This window comes from Convolutriloba macropyga, chromosome 3 (assembly GCF_964194025.1).
Source record: "Convolutriloba macropyga chromosome 3, txConMacr16.3, whole genome shotgun sequence".
Taxonomy (NCBI): Eukaryota; Metazoa; Xenacoelomorpha; order Acoela; family Convolutidae; genus Convolutriloba; species Convolutriloba macropyga.
In genome coordinates, this window is record NC_134470.1 from 15,289,108 (window position 1) to 15,308,155 (window position 19,048).

Consider the following 19,048-nt stretch of genomic DNA (forward strand, 5'->3'; position numbering starts at 1 on the left):
ATCCCGGTGGGGTCGAGTTTTTTTGCACCCATAAAGAAAAATTAATCTATAATAAAGACCATGAATTAAATTGCCTCGCCTGTCGTTCAAGAGCAATTCTTCCGACATTTGTCGGTTTATGTTTTAAAGTTGTTGAGCTGCTTCCATTTTTCATTTTTAGAAGAAATTTGTCTCAAAAAAACTGACACCATTCTTTGCTTTGCTTATGTTTGTCTCAAATGTAGTTTCAATCACATGAAACGTGAAAACACCAGTCTTGGAGAAATTAGTGTTTTTCAAAACTTCGAAAGAAGCTCAGCAGCTCCGTAATTGGTATTTGAAGCAAATAAGTTAGTGCAGCATGTTTCCCTAAATACAGATGTAGACAAGGAGCTGGGCAATGTGATTTTGCACATAAAGTTCCGACTCCGCTCATCCACATTTGACTTAATTGTCTACCCGACGAGTAAGAGATTGAAAACTTTCAAAAGCTCACTTAATGTTCAGCAAACCACTAAAAGAATAAAGTAAGGCTGCATTAGCTGGCCGATGAATTTTGCCATTAGTGAAAATACGAGACAAGACAAATTTGAATGTCAAATAACAACAAACACTAATTACACCCAAAAATCGATGTCTTTATTTAAAAGAAAATACAATTAGTAAATGAAAATGGCATCAGATGAAAGCTAAACACAAAAAATAAGATGTGTTGCAATAAAAAATTTTGGGACCTGCCCTTAATGAGACTCCGTAACAATTCGTCCAAATCAGCACAAAATGCAAAAAAAATGAAAAATAAGTTTCTATTTTAGAAGACCATTATTTTCTAAATGATTAACTACATTAGGTATCAACTGAAATAATTAAAAAAGTTCATTTTTTCCTCTTGAGGCATAATTGAGGGAAAATTTGAGACCTGCTCCTTTATACTTTTTCAGGAAGCAATTGAGACATGTCATTATCAAGATAAGGTTATAATACTACATAGAGAACGAAAAATCCAGTCAGTTCAAAAAAATCGAAGCTGTTAAAACCATTATTAATTTACTGAGAGCATTGAAAAAGTTCAATTGCCCATTTTTTCAACGCCAAGGGGATGTCCCTATTAGTGTGATATTGTGGCAAGGAAACAAATATCAACCTCAAAAATGGGCAGAATGAAGTAAATCGCATTTGCAATAAAACTGCGTAGTATTGAAGCCAACAAACCATTAGTTGGAAATTAAACAATTATAATGATGGGATTCCAGCTTGCTAGAAAAAGGGCACAATCTGTCTGAAAAGATACTAACTACATATTGACAGAAGTAAGATAGAAAGTTTTGAGAATCATACCCATAACCTGTCCTAAGAAAAACAGATAATCTTGCAACTTCTTAGGAAGCCAGTTGGGGTTTTTATTAGTGAGATTAAGTCATGAGGCTTCAAAAAGCAACAAATACGGAAGGAACGCAAAATTTTACAAATAATTTTACGAAAATACCTTTTTGAATCCGTTAAGACACAATAAAAACCATTAAAAACTTATAAGCATTAGAACATTTATTTTATGGTTAAGCAAAAAGTTGATGAGTTCTCTCAGTAATAAAACAGAGATACATGATGGCAAAATAAAGAACAGAAAGGGTAGCTTAAAGATACTTTATTTTTTGAAGTTTTTTTAAATTTGATAGTCGTTAAAAACCGATAGCTATAAAATGAAATCAGTAAATTGGTTCATTTATACATCTAAAGTTTTGCGAGAGAACGGTGTCACAGCCGTGAAAAGCAAAATAAGTTCAACAAAAACTTTAACCATGATCCGTTTTGCGTTCTTTAAATGACAGTTGAAGCTCTTATTGAAGTTTGTCAAGTAAACATAAAAAACGTTTTTTTTTTTAAAAAAAAATAAAAACTGGAAGAAACAAAGCCAAAAAACTATTAGTTTAAAAACAAACCAATATAAAAAGCAATTTTTTCACATAGAAAGAGGATTGAGCTGTCTTTACTGAGACTCCGCTACAAGTTGGCAGAAGTAAGATAAAAAGTTGCAAGGTTAAACATTTCAGTGATGTGTTCTGAAGACAAAAATATACAAAGTTATTAAAGCTGTTAGATGTAAACTAAAAAACATGGTTTTGTTTTATTTGTAATAATTAAATAGGTCAATTTGATTGATCTGATTGTTGAGACTAAGCCAAGATATTGCAAAAAAAACAAAAGCACACAAAAAACAAGAATTCATATTAAGTTTACAAAAACACTTTGCAACGCAATAAAAACAGTGAGCTCATACTGAGAACCTAACATATATGTTCATATGAGCTCATTTTTATTTAAATAGGATTTGTCTTAGTTGATCCTTAATATGTATTCTGGCCGGCAACCAACACTGAAAAATAAGTTAAAGTATTTCGAAAGTTCGCGCCCCAGTAAAATCCAATTTTTTTATTGTAACTAAAGAGAACCACGAAGAGAATTAAATTTGCCCTGAAATAATTGCGCGTGCAATTAAAGCAATAAAGGATCCAAATACTCGCTAAATAGATAAATTGGCGAATGAAATGTTTAAATATATATCTACAATAAATTATGCTTTTAGGATACATGTCTAGTCAAGTTAGCGAAAACTGGGCAATGTTTATCCAATCATTCTCTTATAGGAAGTCGAAGTAAAACTATCCCTCTTTCGGAATTGAAAAATGTGTTCAAAGTCTGAAATTCATTTAAAAAAAATAGCAAATACGTCAGCCAAAAAATCGGACGAATCCATTCAGCAACCGTCCTCTATCTTTATTAGTAAAACCATAACACTGTTATTGACGTTTTTGACAAATTCTGACAAAATTGTGAATGAAAACAACCGAAATCGGGGAAATTTTCAAAAAAATTTGATAACTCCGTTAATGTCTAAATTTTGTTCAACTTGAAATATCGTCAGTTTTGTTAGATTTGACGTCAAATATTGGGAATTTCTGTTGGTAGCCATAGTTGTAGTTGTTTGTGTATCGGTGTTTATGAAAAATTTTGCTGGATTGTCGCGTGTTATATAAAATTCTTATAAAAAGTCAAAAAATAGTGCTTCTTAATTAGTTTCATTTAAAACATGAGTCCTACTATTCATTGCCTTGTTCTCTAATGCGCTTAAAAACATTCGTAGCCTTTTAGTGAAAGAAAAACAGGTCGAAAAGTTTGCTTGAGTTAATCTTTGCACATTAATTTTGAATAGTCCATGTCACGACGCCGAAATTGAATCCCGATGCGGCGACGAATCTTGATGTTGATACTGACTTAGGTAAATTGATTAATTTCTCGAACAAAGTTTGGAGCAATTATTGTAGTCGTGTTTGTCTTTTTTAGGCCTTTAGCTGGTACAATCTTATCGCTTGTTCGGTTCAAGTTAACTTCCCATCTTCAAAAGCGGGATAAACAGGTAAAGCCCGAGGGCATTAAGAGTCGGTTAAGCTCTCGTAGAGCCTAAGCTGTCTCTTGGTGTACCGTTCACCGAAGCTGTTGAAGAATCATAACTTTGTCTGACAGGCAGTTTTCATTTTTGCTAGGTTTACCCCCCCCCCCCCCCCCCCGTTTAGGCGGCTGGCCATCGTCAAATTCTTCCGACGGTAGTTGGATTTGTTAACATTTTATCATCCTGAATCGGAATACTAACAGATAATTTTGCAACGTCTGCAAAATTGGTAACGCTACCGGATGAATGGGTTTGCTTTGATGAAGTAATTAACTTAATTATTGTAATGAAAATTTCGAAAACTTATTTTGATTTCAGTTTATCATTGTTGTTTGATTGTTTGAAAAACATCTCAAAACTAGATCATCTGGAAATGTTTTGTGAAGATGGTATCGTCAAAGAACAAGAATTTCGAGCAGACAGCTCAAATAAGCGAAAGGAGGGCACCGAAGATGAGGCAGAAATTACAGTATCGAGTTCAAATTGTGAATCTAATGATTCTGCTGTTGTGAACAACCAGTATTCGAAACCGAATGGACTCTATGTGCATTACTTTTTACAATCATTTCTGAAGGAGTTCATAAATGGAACTAGTTACGCTTTTTTCGTACAATATTTGAACAGTCCCAGTCATATGTCGACTGCTGTGCGGTCGTTTTGGAACGTGCTATGGTCTTTCAAGTTTGTTTTTGCAATTTTAAGTGACGTTGGGCCTGTTTGTGGTTTGAAGCGGAAACCTTATATAGTATTGGGATGGTCAATAGCTTTCGTTGGTTTGATAAGCGCCTTTCTAGTGCCTTTTCCGGAATCTTACTACTCAGTTGATAACGTTAATGGAACCTGTCAAAAGTCGAAGCAGGTCCAGAACTCGAAATCGACTGACTACATACTCGCTTACGTGCTGCTTCTAGGAATGGCAAAATTTGGAGTTGCGATTATGGATTGCGCTGCGGATGGAAAGTTGGTCGAATTGACAAAAAATGAACGGCGAAGTGAAAAAGGCTCTGCAGTTTCGATTGGTCATTTAACACAGAAAATAGGCATCATTGTGACATCTGTAATAATCATCGTGTCTCTGAATAAACCTGAATACGGTGGAAAGTTCTGCTTTGGACTGTCTTTCAAAACCTTGATAGTGGGGTTCGCAATGGTACCTCCAATCGCAATTGTTGTAACTCTGCTTCAAGTAGACGAAAGCAGAGTTAGCAGAAATGAGGGGATTAAATTGAAGTTCTGGCTACAGTCCATGTGGTTGAAGCTACAGGAGTCGGTTGTTTCACGAGTATCTGGTTTTATCTTTATTTACGTGTTCTCTTACAGATTTCGGTCTCCTGCAAATGTAAATATCGCTCGAAGCTGGGCCCAAGTTTCGCCTATGACCAACGCAGTATTTAGAATTATATCTCTGTTCTTACACAGTATAGGAATTTTTCTATACAAGAGATATCTGCTAAACGTTAATTGGAGATATTTGGTCGTATTTGGCGTTGCGTGTTGTGTTGTGCCGAACCTCATTGTTGAGTATATTGTGATTTTTGATTATTACCGGAATGAGTACTTCTATTTTGTGGACGATGTTCTAGAAGCAATTCCTGAAGGGATTCTCTACATCATAATAATGCAAATTGCGGCCGAGATTTGCGGTAAACATTTAGAAGGCTCTTTATTTGCGCTTATGATGAGCGTCTACACAATCGCATTGGCCGTTTCAGGCTCATTGTCCAATTTATGTGGGTCGTATTTTGACGTCTCTTACCCTGAGAGGTTTTCGAGGGACTCTGAAAACGATCGATTTGTTGTGTTTGTGTCAGTTTGTTCAGCTTGTGGTGTGAAATTTGTGTTACTTCCTGTGGCATTGGTGCTTCTACCGAGACAGCGTGAACATTTGAACTTGATCAGGAAAACTTCAAAGTGTTCAGCTTTCAATGCGAGTTTGTTTGTTTTGCTGTTTGCTTGTGTGCTTGGGTACTCAATGATGGTTTCCTTCTTTGCAGTGTACGAGAGAACTTCATGCTTGACCATTGCCGGAGGAAAGGGATGTTGAAAGCGTCTTCTGATGTTGACAAACTCTTCTATTAGAATGAACGCTTTAATATTGTGAATTGTTGATTAAAACTTCTCTGCTTGATTATTGCCATTAAACATTAACGTTTGATCATTAACATGAATCTAACTTTTCGTTGAAATCACGTTTTGGAACCAGTATGGAAGCTTTTAAGCGTTTAAGAGTTCCGAGTTGAGATTTTTTATCGTACTTTGTATAGACCATATTGTAGACACTTTGCCGTTAAACATATAAATTTTCGCTAATCGAAGACATAGGCCATAACATGAAAGACCACACTTCTCAGTTTTCGTATTTCTCAGAAATATTGTGTCAGAAAATTAATAATTTGTTGCACCATGTGGTGTGAAACAAATTTTTCATCTTACATTTTATATTGAAAGAAGCTGCGTAGAAAAATTTTATTACCAAGCATCTCAATTTGTTAAATACTTTTTAAAGTTCTCCATTTTGGTAAGTGCGACTGATTCTAATTGTTTCTGTATAATGGATTTTCCTTATAATGATTGTTTTATCGAGATAATCTGAGCCAGAAAATTATGAAGTCCCTTGGTATTTTGACAGGGAAAAGTCATCGGGTTTTTCGGTAGCTGGACATTTCGAGTCCTATAATTGTTGAACATTGCAGCCATTTAATTTGTGAATTTTAAAATTGTCGATCAATTTAATTTTAATAACCTATGTTCGTTTTTTAATGTGATCTACTCAACTGAGTATTTTTCAGATTAAAATTTTGGTTGTTGAAAAATTTTAATATTTCTAGGACCAGAGATAAGAAAAGAAACAAAATTGTCTCTCAGCCAGCAATTGATAATATAAATTGCTTTTAAATTATTTCAATATTTTTTTATCTTTAAAAAAACCTTCCTCTACAATAAGGTCTTAAACTAAAGCTTTTCCTGAAACTGTAGGTTTTTTGAAAAATTGTTCGCTAGGAATCAGGTATGCGTCTTGGTAACTCTTAGCATACGGATTAAATACTTTCACTTCAAGTGAAAATGTGAAATTTTCTGCTGAAAAGTGAATTGAACAAGCCATTAGATTTGATAGCTAGTCAAGCTTCGTCATCAGCAGTGGTACTTTTATTTGCAAAATTTTTACCTTGCAAAGTCTGAAGACGGTTCTAGTTCAACATCATCGACAACCTAGTTGAGCAGGTTGGATAAAGAGTCACGGATATGTCTAATATGCGAATATCCAACAAAACTAGTTTTTGCTTGCAATTTTTTTTTGTGTGGAATTTTTTTGAACAAAACTAGCTGAAATTTTTTTTTGAAGCAGAGTAACAAACATTACGCCCTCTGGCAATCTTTTTTTGTAAATCGGCCGTTGCTAAAAACATTTTGTTCCTCAAGTATTTGAGATTTTCTTTTTGTTATGATTTTTTAGCTTAATGCCGACAAAATATTTCAATAGTTGCGTAAAACACATAATTAGTACTAAATGGTCTGGAGTTCAGATACAAAGAGGAAAGCATGAGTTTAAAAAATTTTTTTTAAAATAATGTCAACGTGTATTAAAATTGATGAAATGAACACTGAACGTTATCAAATTAAATTAATCTAAAAAATTAAGAAATTAATTGTTTTTTGCGGCGTTTGTTATCCTTTCTCTGAGTTTTAAGCTTGGTTCTTGGAACTGTGGACAGGTTTAGCTAAAATGGCTTATATGGCACTATTTTTTCTGAAAACGGGGTAAAATTTAAATTGTTTAGCCACCATTACCGACTGATAAATCAGTATAATAAAGTAGTGTCCAAACTTTTAAAAGGAGTTCTGCAAAAAGTATTTATATTTATTTGAAAATTGCAATGAAAAAAGGTGCGTACGATAATGAGTGTTCACAAAGCTTTTAATCTGCGTAGAGATTCAAGGGTAAATATTTTCTTGGCTCTGTAGCCAGAAAGCATCTAAACCTAGTCATTTAGCTGGTAGTACCCTCATTAAAAAGCACGAGGAAAAAAATGTACTGAATGAATAATTTTTACCTCTCATTTGTGCATTTTTGTTTTGCCCTACTTAGTCATCATATCCTAGGTTCCCTATCAATTAGTTAGGCAAAACCGTCTCACCCTATCAAGTTCTAATTTTTGACAGCTTCTTGATTAGCCATAAAAACCTGCTAATAATTGTAAAATATAGTACGAATACGTTCAAATTGCTGACAAAATATTAAGATTTGTTCGCTCATCATTAATATTTTCTTAACTAGGAATTTATCTCAAAGTGAGATCTTGTTTTTAAAAATTTTTCGATTTTAATTAGGAAAACGGGGCCTAATGATATTTACCCTCTTGTTTTCTTAAATAAACTAGAACATCCTAATCCCCTCGGGCCTTTCTATTAGGGAAAATTATTTGCCGCTGTTTATGTCCACACAATTCCGATTTTGCTTTCCTTGCGGAAAGATAGTACTTGAGGAAAGTGCATTCCCTTCAATCAACGCGGTACAAGCAAAAAAACTTGCCAGAACAATTGATCAATTACGAAAATGACTTCATTATCAACCGACTTAGATGGTTTGCTTATTAAGTTGCCGACATATCAAGAAAAGGTTAAGTTTTCCGATGATGCCCAACTTTTGGGTTTCTTCAAAGGCCAATATCCATATTGGAGAATTGCCGGGGCTGTTTTATCCATACCACCACTGGAAACGCCACGAATCCGCTTGCAACGTAAAGAAGAGCTGGAAAAAATTAAAAACGACAAAGGAAACCTGAAAGGGAAAATGGGAGAATGGAAGATACATGATTACAGGTCAGAGATTGGAAAAAGTAGCTCTGGGCGGTTGCTTTTGTTTCCCAATTTGAATGGAAAAGCACTCAGAGCACAAGAAGCGCAAGTAGAAATTGACTTACTGGTTGTACACCCAAACAAAGGAATTTTTGTGTTCAGTGTTAAAAATGCAAAAACTTTCAGCAATAAAAACATGCTTGAACAAATACAGAGGCACATGCGATTCGTACAAATTATACGCGACTATGGTTATGATCGAAGCCAACAAATACCAATCCATGGCGTGCTGTGCTCAATTGAAAAGGAAGTAAACTTGCCCCAGGACAATCCGTTCTATTCCATTCCCGGCAACGGCCATAGAACTGTTATGGATCGAGACAAATTGGAGACCTACGAGAAATTTCAGCAAGCCTGGAACAATTTTTTGTCTGAAATAGAGGATGTCGAAATGAGCGAATCGTTCGAAATCTTTATATCTCGTATACATGTGTTGAGTTTAATGGAAGTTACAAAATACAAAGATGATCAGCCTGTGTGTATCACAAACACGTGCTTGAACCAAGAAAGCTCATGTATGTTTGAAAACTTGACTGTAATGATATGGACCCGGGCTCAAATGAATGTAATAGCTCAGTTTCTGGACAAACTTTTCAGTCCAAGGAAACTTGTTCAATTCTTTGTCCATGGATCTAAAGGATCTGGCAAGACTACGCTATTGATGCATTTAGCAAAGATGGTACGTGTTGTATCAGAAAACAGTTCATTGTTCAAAAGCGAGGATGGAATTGTTGTTTGTGATGCAATATCAACTAATTGCAAATACTTAGAAAGGGTGATCAGTGAATTCGGTATACAAGTTCAGCCCAAATTGTCTGCCGTTGATAAATTTGATTTCATCTTTGTCGACAACTATACATCGACAAAGTCGAACTTACTCCCCAAAACCAGAGTAGACCAAAATTGTATAATTTTTTCGACCGATAGCAGTATTTACAAGAGCAGCGCACTGATGTTAGCATCTTACACCATATTTGATCTGGATGCGGATACTTTGTCTTTGACTAAAATGAGCAACGTGTCTTTGACTAAATTGAACAATGTTCTCGATAGCATTGAACTGAACGATCAACCCAATAGTACCAACCCTCGTGAAACATCGTACGTCCATTTTTCTAGCATTCTTAGCGTGTGCGTTGAGAAGAAACAGCTGGGGAATTTGATTTTTGCAAGCAAAAACATATCAACCGCTTTGTCGGTTTATTCCGAAAGTTTTAACACCTTGAAAGTTGTGTACTCATCAGAACTGAGCAACCTTAAGGTATCTGATTTAGCCCTTGCCCGTGACGAACTGGCAAAACTGTGTTCCAATATTTCCATTTGCTATTTAAAACTAGCTGATGATAAAAACTGGGCGGATGCTATGAAACAACATTTGGTATATCGCTCCTTAGAGTTCGCCTCTGCTTCATGTCACTGGAACCCGTATTGGGACAAGGCCATCTATCGCAAAATTGAGTGCTACACCGTTATAGAGCCATCTTCTGGTAAGATTGCTGGTTGTGAACTAGAACGGGAGCAACTTCGACACCTTTCGGATGAGAGCAAAGCAAGAAAACTAGAAGACTTGGTTATTCAAGACAAAATTAGCAGCAGCTACAGTTATCATCTGTTAATATTCAGAGACAATGTCCTGGTTGTTGATAAAAATGACCCGTGTTGCTTTGGCACAATCAAGGAAGCGATCGATTCAAAAAGATTCACGACAAGGGCTTTCGGTTTTGATTAATCCTGGTCTATATGAACAAAATCTGGATCTGGATTTTAACTACCTGCCTAGCGTTAATCTTGTCGGAAATTGGAATGCTCGATTCAATGCGAAAAGGTTTCTAGAAAGTGATTCCTCGACTGTTATACAATGCATGGACGATTCGGCTATACGTGTTGCTTTTGGGAATTCGCACGAGACCAAACGACTTTGTTCACTGTCAAGAATTTCTATAAAAACCTCTTCTTCAAGCAGATCCTGCGCCTTGAGATCTCAATTGACAGATGTACATATACGCCAATGTTCATTTCACTCAACTAGCTATGCGTCAGTTGCCTTCAACGACGGCAATCTATCTGTTGAAACATGCCGATTTGTCGATTGCTATGGTGCAATAGTGATTGAAAGTTTGCACAATAACAGAAAGCTGGAATCGGCCAGCCGATTAGCATATGCTTGGTCACAGTTGACGCAACACGCAGATTCACACATCCACACAACGTTAAAACTAGCTGACACGGTAATCCAGAATTCAACCTCTGCTCCGGGGATTGATATTAGATCTGGCGTCGCCGCATTTATTCACAACTGTGAGGTGAAAGACTGCAAGACGAGTGGGATCTTATCGGGGTGTTCTAAGGTCTCTATTACTAACAGTATCTTTAAGGACAACTCTCTGAGGGAACATGGAACATCTGAGAGCGTCGCCATTGATTTCGACGACTGCAGTTTTCGTGTAAAAGAATTGAAATCAAAGGCGCATGCAATAAACTTAGGTAATGGTACATGTAATATTTCGACTAGAAGATGTAAAGAGAGTGCATTTTGCATTTCTTGCGAAGCAACCGCCCCAGTGAGAGTTGCAACCCCACTTTGGTATTATGGGATAATAACGCGCCTTGTGGACAGATTGGATCTCTATGAAAGTAACAATGAAATTGGAAGGGATTTTTATCAGCGGCAGAAAGCATTAGAACTAGAAGTTAGCAGACTTCCCACCTTCAGCCGCATGAAATCCGACGGAATATCATGCAGGCATTGTGGAAAAAATGATCCACAAAACAAAAAGAATTACATATTGTGCCCCCTATGCAAGTGTGTGGCTTACTGCAGCGTGAACTGCAGAGAAAGAGACTCGACAGCACACAGAAGAACCGATTGTGACCGAGCACTTCGATCAGTCCGCGCATTCACACTTGCAAATGCGGCCTGTCATTGTAGCGGGTTATTTAGTTATATATACAGGTGCGGAATTTCTGGACTGCTCGGATTGATACGGAACTTGTTATGGAACTAAAAAGTACACCCAAAAACTCCAGTACGGCAATTGCAAAAATATTTAATAGGTTTTAGCTCCTCTCAAAAGTTTGATTTTTTGCTGTCGATAATAAAAAAATACGTTTTTTTTTAAAAAAAATAATAAAATACATCTTATTACTGAGATACTTTTTATTATTTGTTGATTTTAGCGGTAAAATGTGTAATTTTGTGATGTCCTGTTGATTTCATTTGGAGTGGATTCATTTAATTTCATATTAAAATTTATAGGTTAACTGCTGTTCGGTGCTTGGCTGTGTTCCTATATGTTAGCTGTATCTGATTTGAAAAGGTTAATAAAATATTGTTCATATTTTTTAATCAACTACAATTAATTTCCATTCTAGCAAACTAAGAGTGCAGCTGAGCCACTGAGCCAGAGTAGATACAGGAATAGTGGAAAGGTTTTTACAGGAATAGTATTACAATAATTTCTTGGAGTGAATAGAACCCATTTTATCCAAAGCCCGCGCCTCGTGAAAAAAGTGGGCGGTGAAATTGAACGTACAGAAAACGAATAGGTTAAGAAATTAACCAAGATATGAGCGTTGTCTTATTTATCTTAAATTGGTTGATAATAAAAAAGTTGCTTTTATTAAATTGATGAAGATTTTTTTATGCGTTTTGAATAGAATTGACCAAATTTCCAACTTTGACAAAATCTTGAAGCAAATTATATTAAAAATAACTAAGTATTTTCTACTAATTAAGATAAGTGATCACTGCAACAACTGGAGAAAACTAGACTAAACTCAAACATTTTCATGGAATGTGAACTCAATTGGGTCTAACAAACCCTTGGATGTAATGCTGAAGTGTTTGCCACCACAACCATTAATGAAAACAACTCAAAATTTGGAATAAAAATTGAAAAATATATCCTTCAGCAGAAAATGAAAGCCCTGCGAAAATTTAATTTAATTGTTTAAGTTTTGAGTTTGAAATTAATGAATTTTAAGTTAACCTTTCATTTTTTGCAACTATTAAAAATCTTGATTCTATTGAAAAAAAAGCATTTACAGAAATTTTTTACCCATCAGTTGCTACAAAATGCAATTATTTCACAGATGTGTGTTGTTTGTATCTGCTGAGACATCAGCACTACGAACAAAAATGGCCATTAACAGTATTACGTCACAAAAAATACAATGGTACTCCTGCTTGTTAAACTGTCCAATGATGCTGGCTGTTACTTAGAGACCGATAAAAAGACGCTATTATAGAAGCGCAAACATAATTTTCGGTATCCACGAACAACAATGTTTATAAGACAGGATGCAGCGGCGCTTAGTATTGGTGCTTTCACTCGGCCTGCAGCCCCGTTTCCATCCATTAATCAATCGACGCGTCAAAAACAGTAGTCTAATATACATTTAGACAACACAACGTTTAAGCTAAATATATGTTAGAACATGAATCTTAGCGGACCGAGGGACTTAGTGCCCTGACACGAGGGCGCTTATCCCGAGTGCTGGGCACAAGGCCCTAGAGGGGCTAAGATGCATGTGCTCACTTATTTAGTGAACCAAAGGGTACGAAGGGGGGGGGGGAAGAGGGATTGGTGGGGGTGGGAGTATTTGGAGAAGCCTTTTAAAAGGTGTGAATGAGCCAAATGTTTCCGTTTCCAAGGCGGGGCAAGTGTTCTCGTTTCAGGTTTTGATTGTTGCCGCTAAGTTAGGGCCACAAAACTTAGCATTCCACTTTTGCACGTGCTAATTGCACGTGCCTAATCACCGCATATTTAAAATTTTTAAAGAAGGTATCCTAAGCTAGCTGCTAAGAAGTCTAAGCTCTCGAGAATTAATTGTCCAGGTGCAGAGGCGTATGAGGGTAATGAACGAGTGACAAGGCAAAAAATGACATCGTGAGCTGTTGGGTTATGGACTTTCGCAAGCGGAATAAAAAGCGTTTTCAACTAAGTTAAAGAATTAATTTCTCAAAAAATGAGAGAATAACAATGATATTTTATAGAAGAATTTAGAGATTTACAGGAGAGATCTGATTTTTAGATCAAGATGGTGATTTGAATTTGGGGATGAAAAAGGACTCAAAAATCAGCTGTATATATACCCATTATCAGTGTGAAAAAGTCAAGATACAAAACTAATCTTAGCACCGTGATTTATAGTGGGGGTCGCAAGGGTTACCCAATATGGTTTGCTTCTGCAAATCAGTCGCAAAGGGAACCATAAATGGAATGCATTTGCACTTTTCTAAGAATTCATTCACACTTCCGGAGATATCATCATCATTTAATACATGCTGGGAAGATTTTACATCACTTAATCTAACTCTAATAATAGTTATCTAGATTCACCAATTTGGACCGAATATTGATTCTCAGCACCATTTCTTGACGATTCATTTTTATAATTTCTTTGATCGAAGTCATATTGCTTGTCTTTCTAATCTGGTAAGTCAAACTTTCTTTCTAATTCTCACTAAGTTTAAGACTATAGTTTGATCGATATTCCAACACCCCCACTCAGACTTGAGCTGATTGCGTAGAGTCTGCTCCCATCAAAACTGCTCTGAATGTTTCCACTTTCGAAACGGGTAAGGACTTTGTGAAGATGTCCGCTGCCATTTTGTCTGTAGGGACGTAATGAATTGAAATAGTCCCATCCTCAGTCTTGTCACGAATGAAGTGGAACTTTGTCTCGATGTGCTTGCTCCTCTTGTGCATGACTGGGTTTTGGCAAAGTCTGATACAACTTTGGTTGTCCTCTCCAATTGCTATTGGACGTTTCTGTTGGATGCCAAAATCCTCTAGAAGTTGTTTCAGGTAGAGTGCTTCCTGAACTGCTGCTGCCATGCCCTGATATTCTGCTTCTGATGAAGAAAGAGCAACTGTGGCCTGCTTCTTGACACCCCAGCTGAGTGCTGCGCCACGTCGGTTGAGCTTGAAGTAATAGCCCGTTGTTGATTTTCTGTCGTTCACGTCTCCAGACCAGTCTGCATCACTTTCCCCCACTAAATCATAACTGGCCTCTTTTGTGTAAGTAAGTTTTAAACCTTTTGAACCTTGAAGATATCGCAGAAGTCGTTTTCCGCACATCCAGTGTTGATTGGTAGGTGCATTCATGTGTCTGGACAGAATGTTGACTGTGAACATGATGTCTGGCCTCGTCTGTTTGGCCAGATACAGAAGTGATCCAACCAAGCTTCTGTAGATCCTCTGGTCCACTTCTTCGTCTCCGTTCTGTGCTGTCTGAAGTTTCAAATTCAAATCAGCTGGAGTTCTTGAGGGTTTGCATTGATCCAATTGAAACCGCTCAAGCATTGTTTCTATGTAGCGTTCTTGGTCGACTGTGACTTTGCCCTCTTCTCGTCTGATTCTAAGACCCAGAAACCAGTGTAGTCTCCCTCTGTCTTCCATGTGAAAGGTTGCTTCTAGTGCCTTCTTGACATCAGAGACCACTGTCATACTTCTTGATGCTACTATGATGTCGTCAACCCAGACCAAGATGAAGGTGTGATCCTCTGCCTCTGATCTTGCGAACAAGCAGTGATCGTTCCTGCTTCTGGTGAACCCCTGTCTCAGTAGGAAGTTTGCCAGCTCTCTGTACCAGTTGTTAGCAGCCTGTTTCAAACCATAAATTGATTTATTTAGTCGACATACTAACTTCTCCCCATCTGATCCGCGTTTTACAAACTCCTGTGGTTGTTCCAGATACACTTCTTCCTCGATTGGTGAGTGCAGGAAAGCAGTCTTGACATCAAATTGGTGCATCACATGGCCCTGCTTCGCTGATAGCTGAAGTAGAATCCTGAATGTCTCTGGTTTACAGGTAGGCGCAAAAGTCTCAAAGTAGTCCAGTCCTTCCACTTGTTTGAAGCCTTTCGCCACATAGCGCGCTTTGTATTTGTCCACTTGACCACTGGGTCCCAATTTCACTTTGTAGACCCATTTGCCCGGTATGACGTCCCTGTCTGTGGGTGGTCTCACTAGGTTCCAAGTCTCGTTGTCTTGGAGTGCCTTGACCTCGTCCTTCATTGCCCGGTGCCACTGGTCCCAATCGTCACCTTGCTTGGCTTCGTAGACTGTTTTGGGTTCCACATAGTCGCCCTCAGTCACAACAAGATGGGTCTCGACTTCTCCAAAAAATTGCGGAACATTCCTTGCTCGTGTCCCTCGTCTGGGCTCTGCTCTGTCCGCGTGTTCCAGTGCATCTTCATTGAAGCCAACTGTCTCTAACTGTGAGAAGTCTTCTGTGTCACTGTCTTCCAGTGACTCTGAGTCTCTGTAACTCCCTCTTGTTGCAGTAGATCCTTCATCTAGTGCTGTTTCTCCAACATCTGAGGCCTCTGGTCTCAGTGTTGTTTCTTGAGTATTCACGCTCCCTGCGTCATGCCACTCCTCCTTTATTGCAGTAGATGTGTCCTGTCGTTCTCTGTTGTCATCATCTTGATGACCATCATCTGGGTGCCAGATTCCCAGTTCCGACCCATCATCTAGTATGTCAGCCGTTTCTTTGTTGTCAGGGATTGAGCCCACTTCAGACTCCTTGATGATCACATCTCGAAATGCCATCACCTTGCGTGTGTTGGGTATGTACACCAGGTATCCGTTTTCTCCTTCAGTGTAACCCACAAACTTTCCTTCCAGTGCCTTGGGTTCAAGTTTGCTGACTTCTCTGTCCCTCTTCCTCGTGAAGACTGTGCAACCAAAAATAGATAATTTACTAATTGAAAGCTTATGTTTTATACCTCTCATCAGCTCTGCTGGGCATTTTTCTTCTCCTCGTCTCACAATCAAGTTTCTGATCCTTGCTGCGTGACGAATTGCTGCTCCCCACATCATCTTGGGAAGTCCTGAGTCAATGAGCAAACATCTTGCCATCTCCAGCAGTGTCCTGTTGCACCTCTCAGCTAACCCATTCTGTTTTGGCGTCTCTGGTATGGTCTTTTCCTCTAGAATGCCTGCATCTAAGCAGTACGTCTTGAACTGCTCTGAGAGAAACTCCTTCGCATTGTCTTGCCTCAGCTTCTTGGGCGTCCCCACACTGAGAACAAATTTCCTCAGGCTGGCCAGTGCTTCACTCTTTGCCTTAAGCAAGTCCACAAACACAAACTTCTTGTACTGGTCTGCAAACACTATGCAGAACCGGAACCCTGACAGTGACTCTACTCTGAAAGGTCCCATCACGTCTGTGAACACCCTCTCCAGCTTCTCTTCTGCTTGGGTCTCTGCCACTCTTGGTACTGGAGTCTTTGTGATCTTGGCCAATGCACACACATTGCATACATCATCGAGTTCCCCAACTGTCTCTGGTGCATTCCTGACCACATCCGCTTGATTCAAATGACCCAATCGTCTTTGCCACTTCCTTGCACTGTCAAGTTTCACGCTGTTGGAACTCATCTTGAATTCTAGAACGCTGCAGGGTAAGTAAAACAAATTATTTTCTTGTGTTAGTTTTACCCGAGTTCCCTTCTGGAGTTTCATGCAGCTGTTTCCTCTCTCGAAAGTGAAGCTATGTCCCCACTCCGTGCATCTTGAGACTGATAGGAGGTTTGAAGAATAGTCCGGCACACACAGAACATTTTTGAGTTCGCATTGGAATTCCCCTTTGTTTGAGGGTATGCTGATCCTCACACAGCCTTTGCCCACCACTCGGGAAGCCTCTCCGTTGGGATTTCTGACCACTGATTGAATGGGCACAAAGTCCAGGAACGCATCGATGTTCGTCACTATGTGATCTGTACAACCACTGTCCACTAGCATGGCTGCTGTCTTCCACTGGGTAAGAGCTGCCCAGCATTCCTCGTCTGGTGTAGCCAATGTTGGACCCATTTCCACTGACTCATGTTTGCCTCCATCTCTTTGTCTCTTGCATGCCCTGTCTAGGTGATCCTTCTCACCACACTTGCTGCATTGTGCTGTCTCCTTCTTCCTGCAGTCCTTGGGAAAGTGTCCAGGGATCCCACACACAAAGCAGTTTCCTTTCTTGGGTCCCTTCTTGAAGTCACGCTTCACTGCCAGTGCCACTGAACCACTTTGTCCCTTGTGTCTCTGCACCGTGCTCTCATGAAAGCTCTGCAGCCTTTTCCTCAACTCTGTGAAGTTCGTTGCCGGGTTGAAGCTTTCCTGTATAACAAAACTTTCATACCTCATTGGCAGACCATTGAGGACCAAGGCGTTGAAGAGGGTCTCTGAGACTGCTTCCCCTGCTTCTTGTAGCCTTGTGAGCAACTCCTGTCCTCTGATGAAGAAGCTGTCCAAATCCTCAGAATCCTCGAGCTGCAGTCGAGCAAGCTGTGTCACTAAAGTCACCACTGTCGGCGTCTCCACACTCTGAAATCTCTCTTGCAAAAGCTTCCAAGCCTTTGCTCCATCTCCAATGCCGTCATCTCCCACACAGTCATGTCTCATCAGCATGAGGGTTGTTGAATCTAGAGTCAGTGCCAAATGGCACCACACATTGTTCCGTTTCTCCTTGATGTCTGCAACTTCCTTCTCATATGCATCCTTCAGCACCTTGTGGTTCTTCTTCTCATCATTGGTTGCCCCATTGGCCAGTGGCGCAGGCTCATTGGGTTGCTCCTCTGTCCCCAGTAGTGATTTGTAGAGTCCCTTCGTCTGCATCATCGCCACAAATCTTGTGCTCCAGATTGGAAAGTCCTGTGCCTTTCCTGTGTAGGTCAGCAGCTTCACTGTCTGTTGATCCATTGAAGTTTGAGCAGGCAAAACAGTCGTGAAAAGAAAAGGTACTAAGCCGAAAAGGATTATGACTGTCAACAACAAAAAAGTTTTGTTTTGGAAATCAATTTTATGACTTAGAAATTTGCTGGGCCCATAACCTGTTGGGTTATGGACTTTCGCAAGCGAAATAAAAAGCGTTTTTAACTAAGTAAAAGAATTAATTTCTCAAAAAATGAGAGAATAACAAAATGATATTTTACAGAAGAATTTAGAGATTTACAGGAGAGATCTGATTATTAGATCGAGATGGTGATTTGAATTTGGGGATGAAAAAGGACTCAAAATCAGCTGTATATATACCCATTATCAGTGTGAAAAAGTCAAGATACAAAACTAATCTTAGCACCGTGATTTATAGTGGGGGTCGCAAGGGTTACCCAATATGGTTTGCTTCTGCAAATCAGTCGCAAAGGGAACCATAAATGGAATGCATTTGCACTTTTCTAAGAATTCATTCACACTTCCGGAGATATCATCATCATTTAATACATGCTGGGAAGATTTTACATCACTTAATCTAACTCTAATAATAGTTATCTAGATTCACCAATTTGGACCGAATATTGATTCTCAGCACCATTTCTTGACGATTCATTTTTATAATTTCTTTGATCGAAGTCATATTGCTTGTCTTTCTAATCTGGTAAGTCAAACTTTCTAATTCTCACTAAGTTTAAGACTATAGTTTGATCGATATTCTAACAATTTTTAAAGAAGGTATCCTGAGCTAGCTGCTAAGAAGTCTAAGCTCTCGAGAATTAATTGTCCAGGTGCAGAGGCGTATGAGGGTAATGAACGAGTGACAAGGCAAAAAATGACATCGTGAGCTGTTGGGTTATGGACTTTCGCAAGCGGAATAAAAAGCGTTTTCAACTAAGTTAAAGAATTAATTTCTCAAAAAATGAGAGAATAACAATGATATTTTACAGAAGAATTTAGAGATTTACAGGAGAGATCTGATTTTTAGATCAAGATGGTGATTTGAATTTGGGGATGAAAAAGGACTCAAAATCAGCTGTATATATACCCATTA

At 38.5% G+C, this 19,048-nt stretch overlaps 2 protein-coding genes across 2 annotated transcripts; both read left to right on the plus strand.

The window, feature by feature from the left end:
- Positions 1 to 3,800: 3,800 nt before the first annotated feature.
- Positions 3,801 to 5,471, plus strand: LOC142336549 (folate-biopterin transporter-like). The gene has a single exon (XM_075385457.1). It carries the CDS (start codon positions 3,801 to 3,803, stop codon positions 5,469 to 5,471), a length of 1,671 nt encoding a protein of 556 aa, XP_075241572.1.
- A 1,926-nt stretch (positions 5,472 to 7,397) lies between these two features.
- LOC142335986 (uncharacterized) lies at positions 7,398 to 11,622 on the plus strand. The gene has a single exon (XM_075384420.1). It carries the CDS (start codon positions 7,983 to 7,985, stop codon positions 10,011 to 10,013), a length of 2,031 nt encoding a protein of 676 aa, XP_075240535.1. The 5' UTR covers positions 7,398 to 7,982; the 3' UTR covers positions 10,014 to 11,622.
- The last annotated feature ends 7,426 nt before the right edge of the window (positions 11,623 to 19,048 follow it).

Bases quoted from the DNA above. Each gene is read 5' to 3' on its own strand.
- LOC142336549 (XM_075385457.1), top strand. From the start codon at position 3,801: ATGTTTTGTGAAGATGGTATCGTCAAAGAACAAGAATTTCGAGCAGAC.
- LOC142335986 (XM_075384420.1), top strand. From the start codon at position 7,983: ATGACTTCATTATCAACCGACTTAGATGGTTTGCTTATTAAGTTGCCG.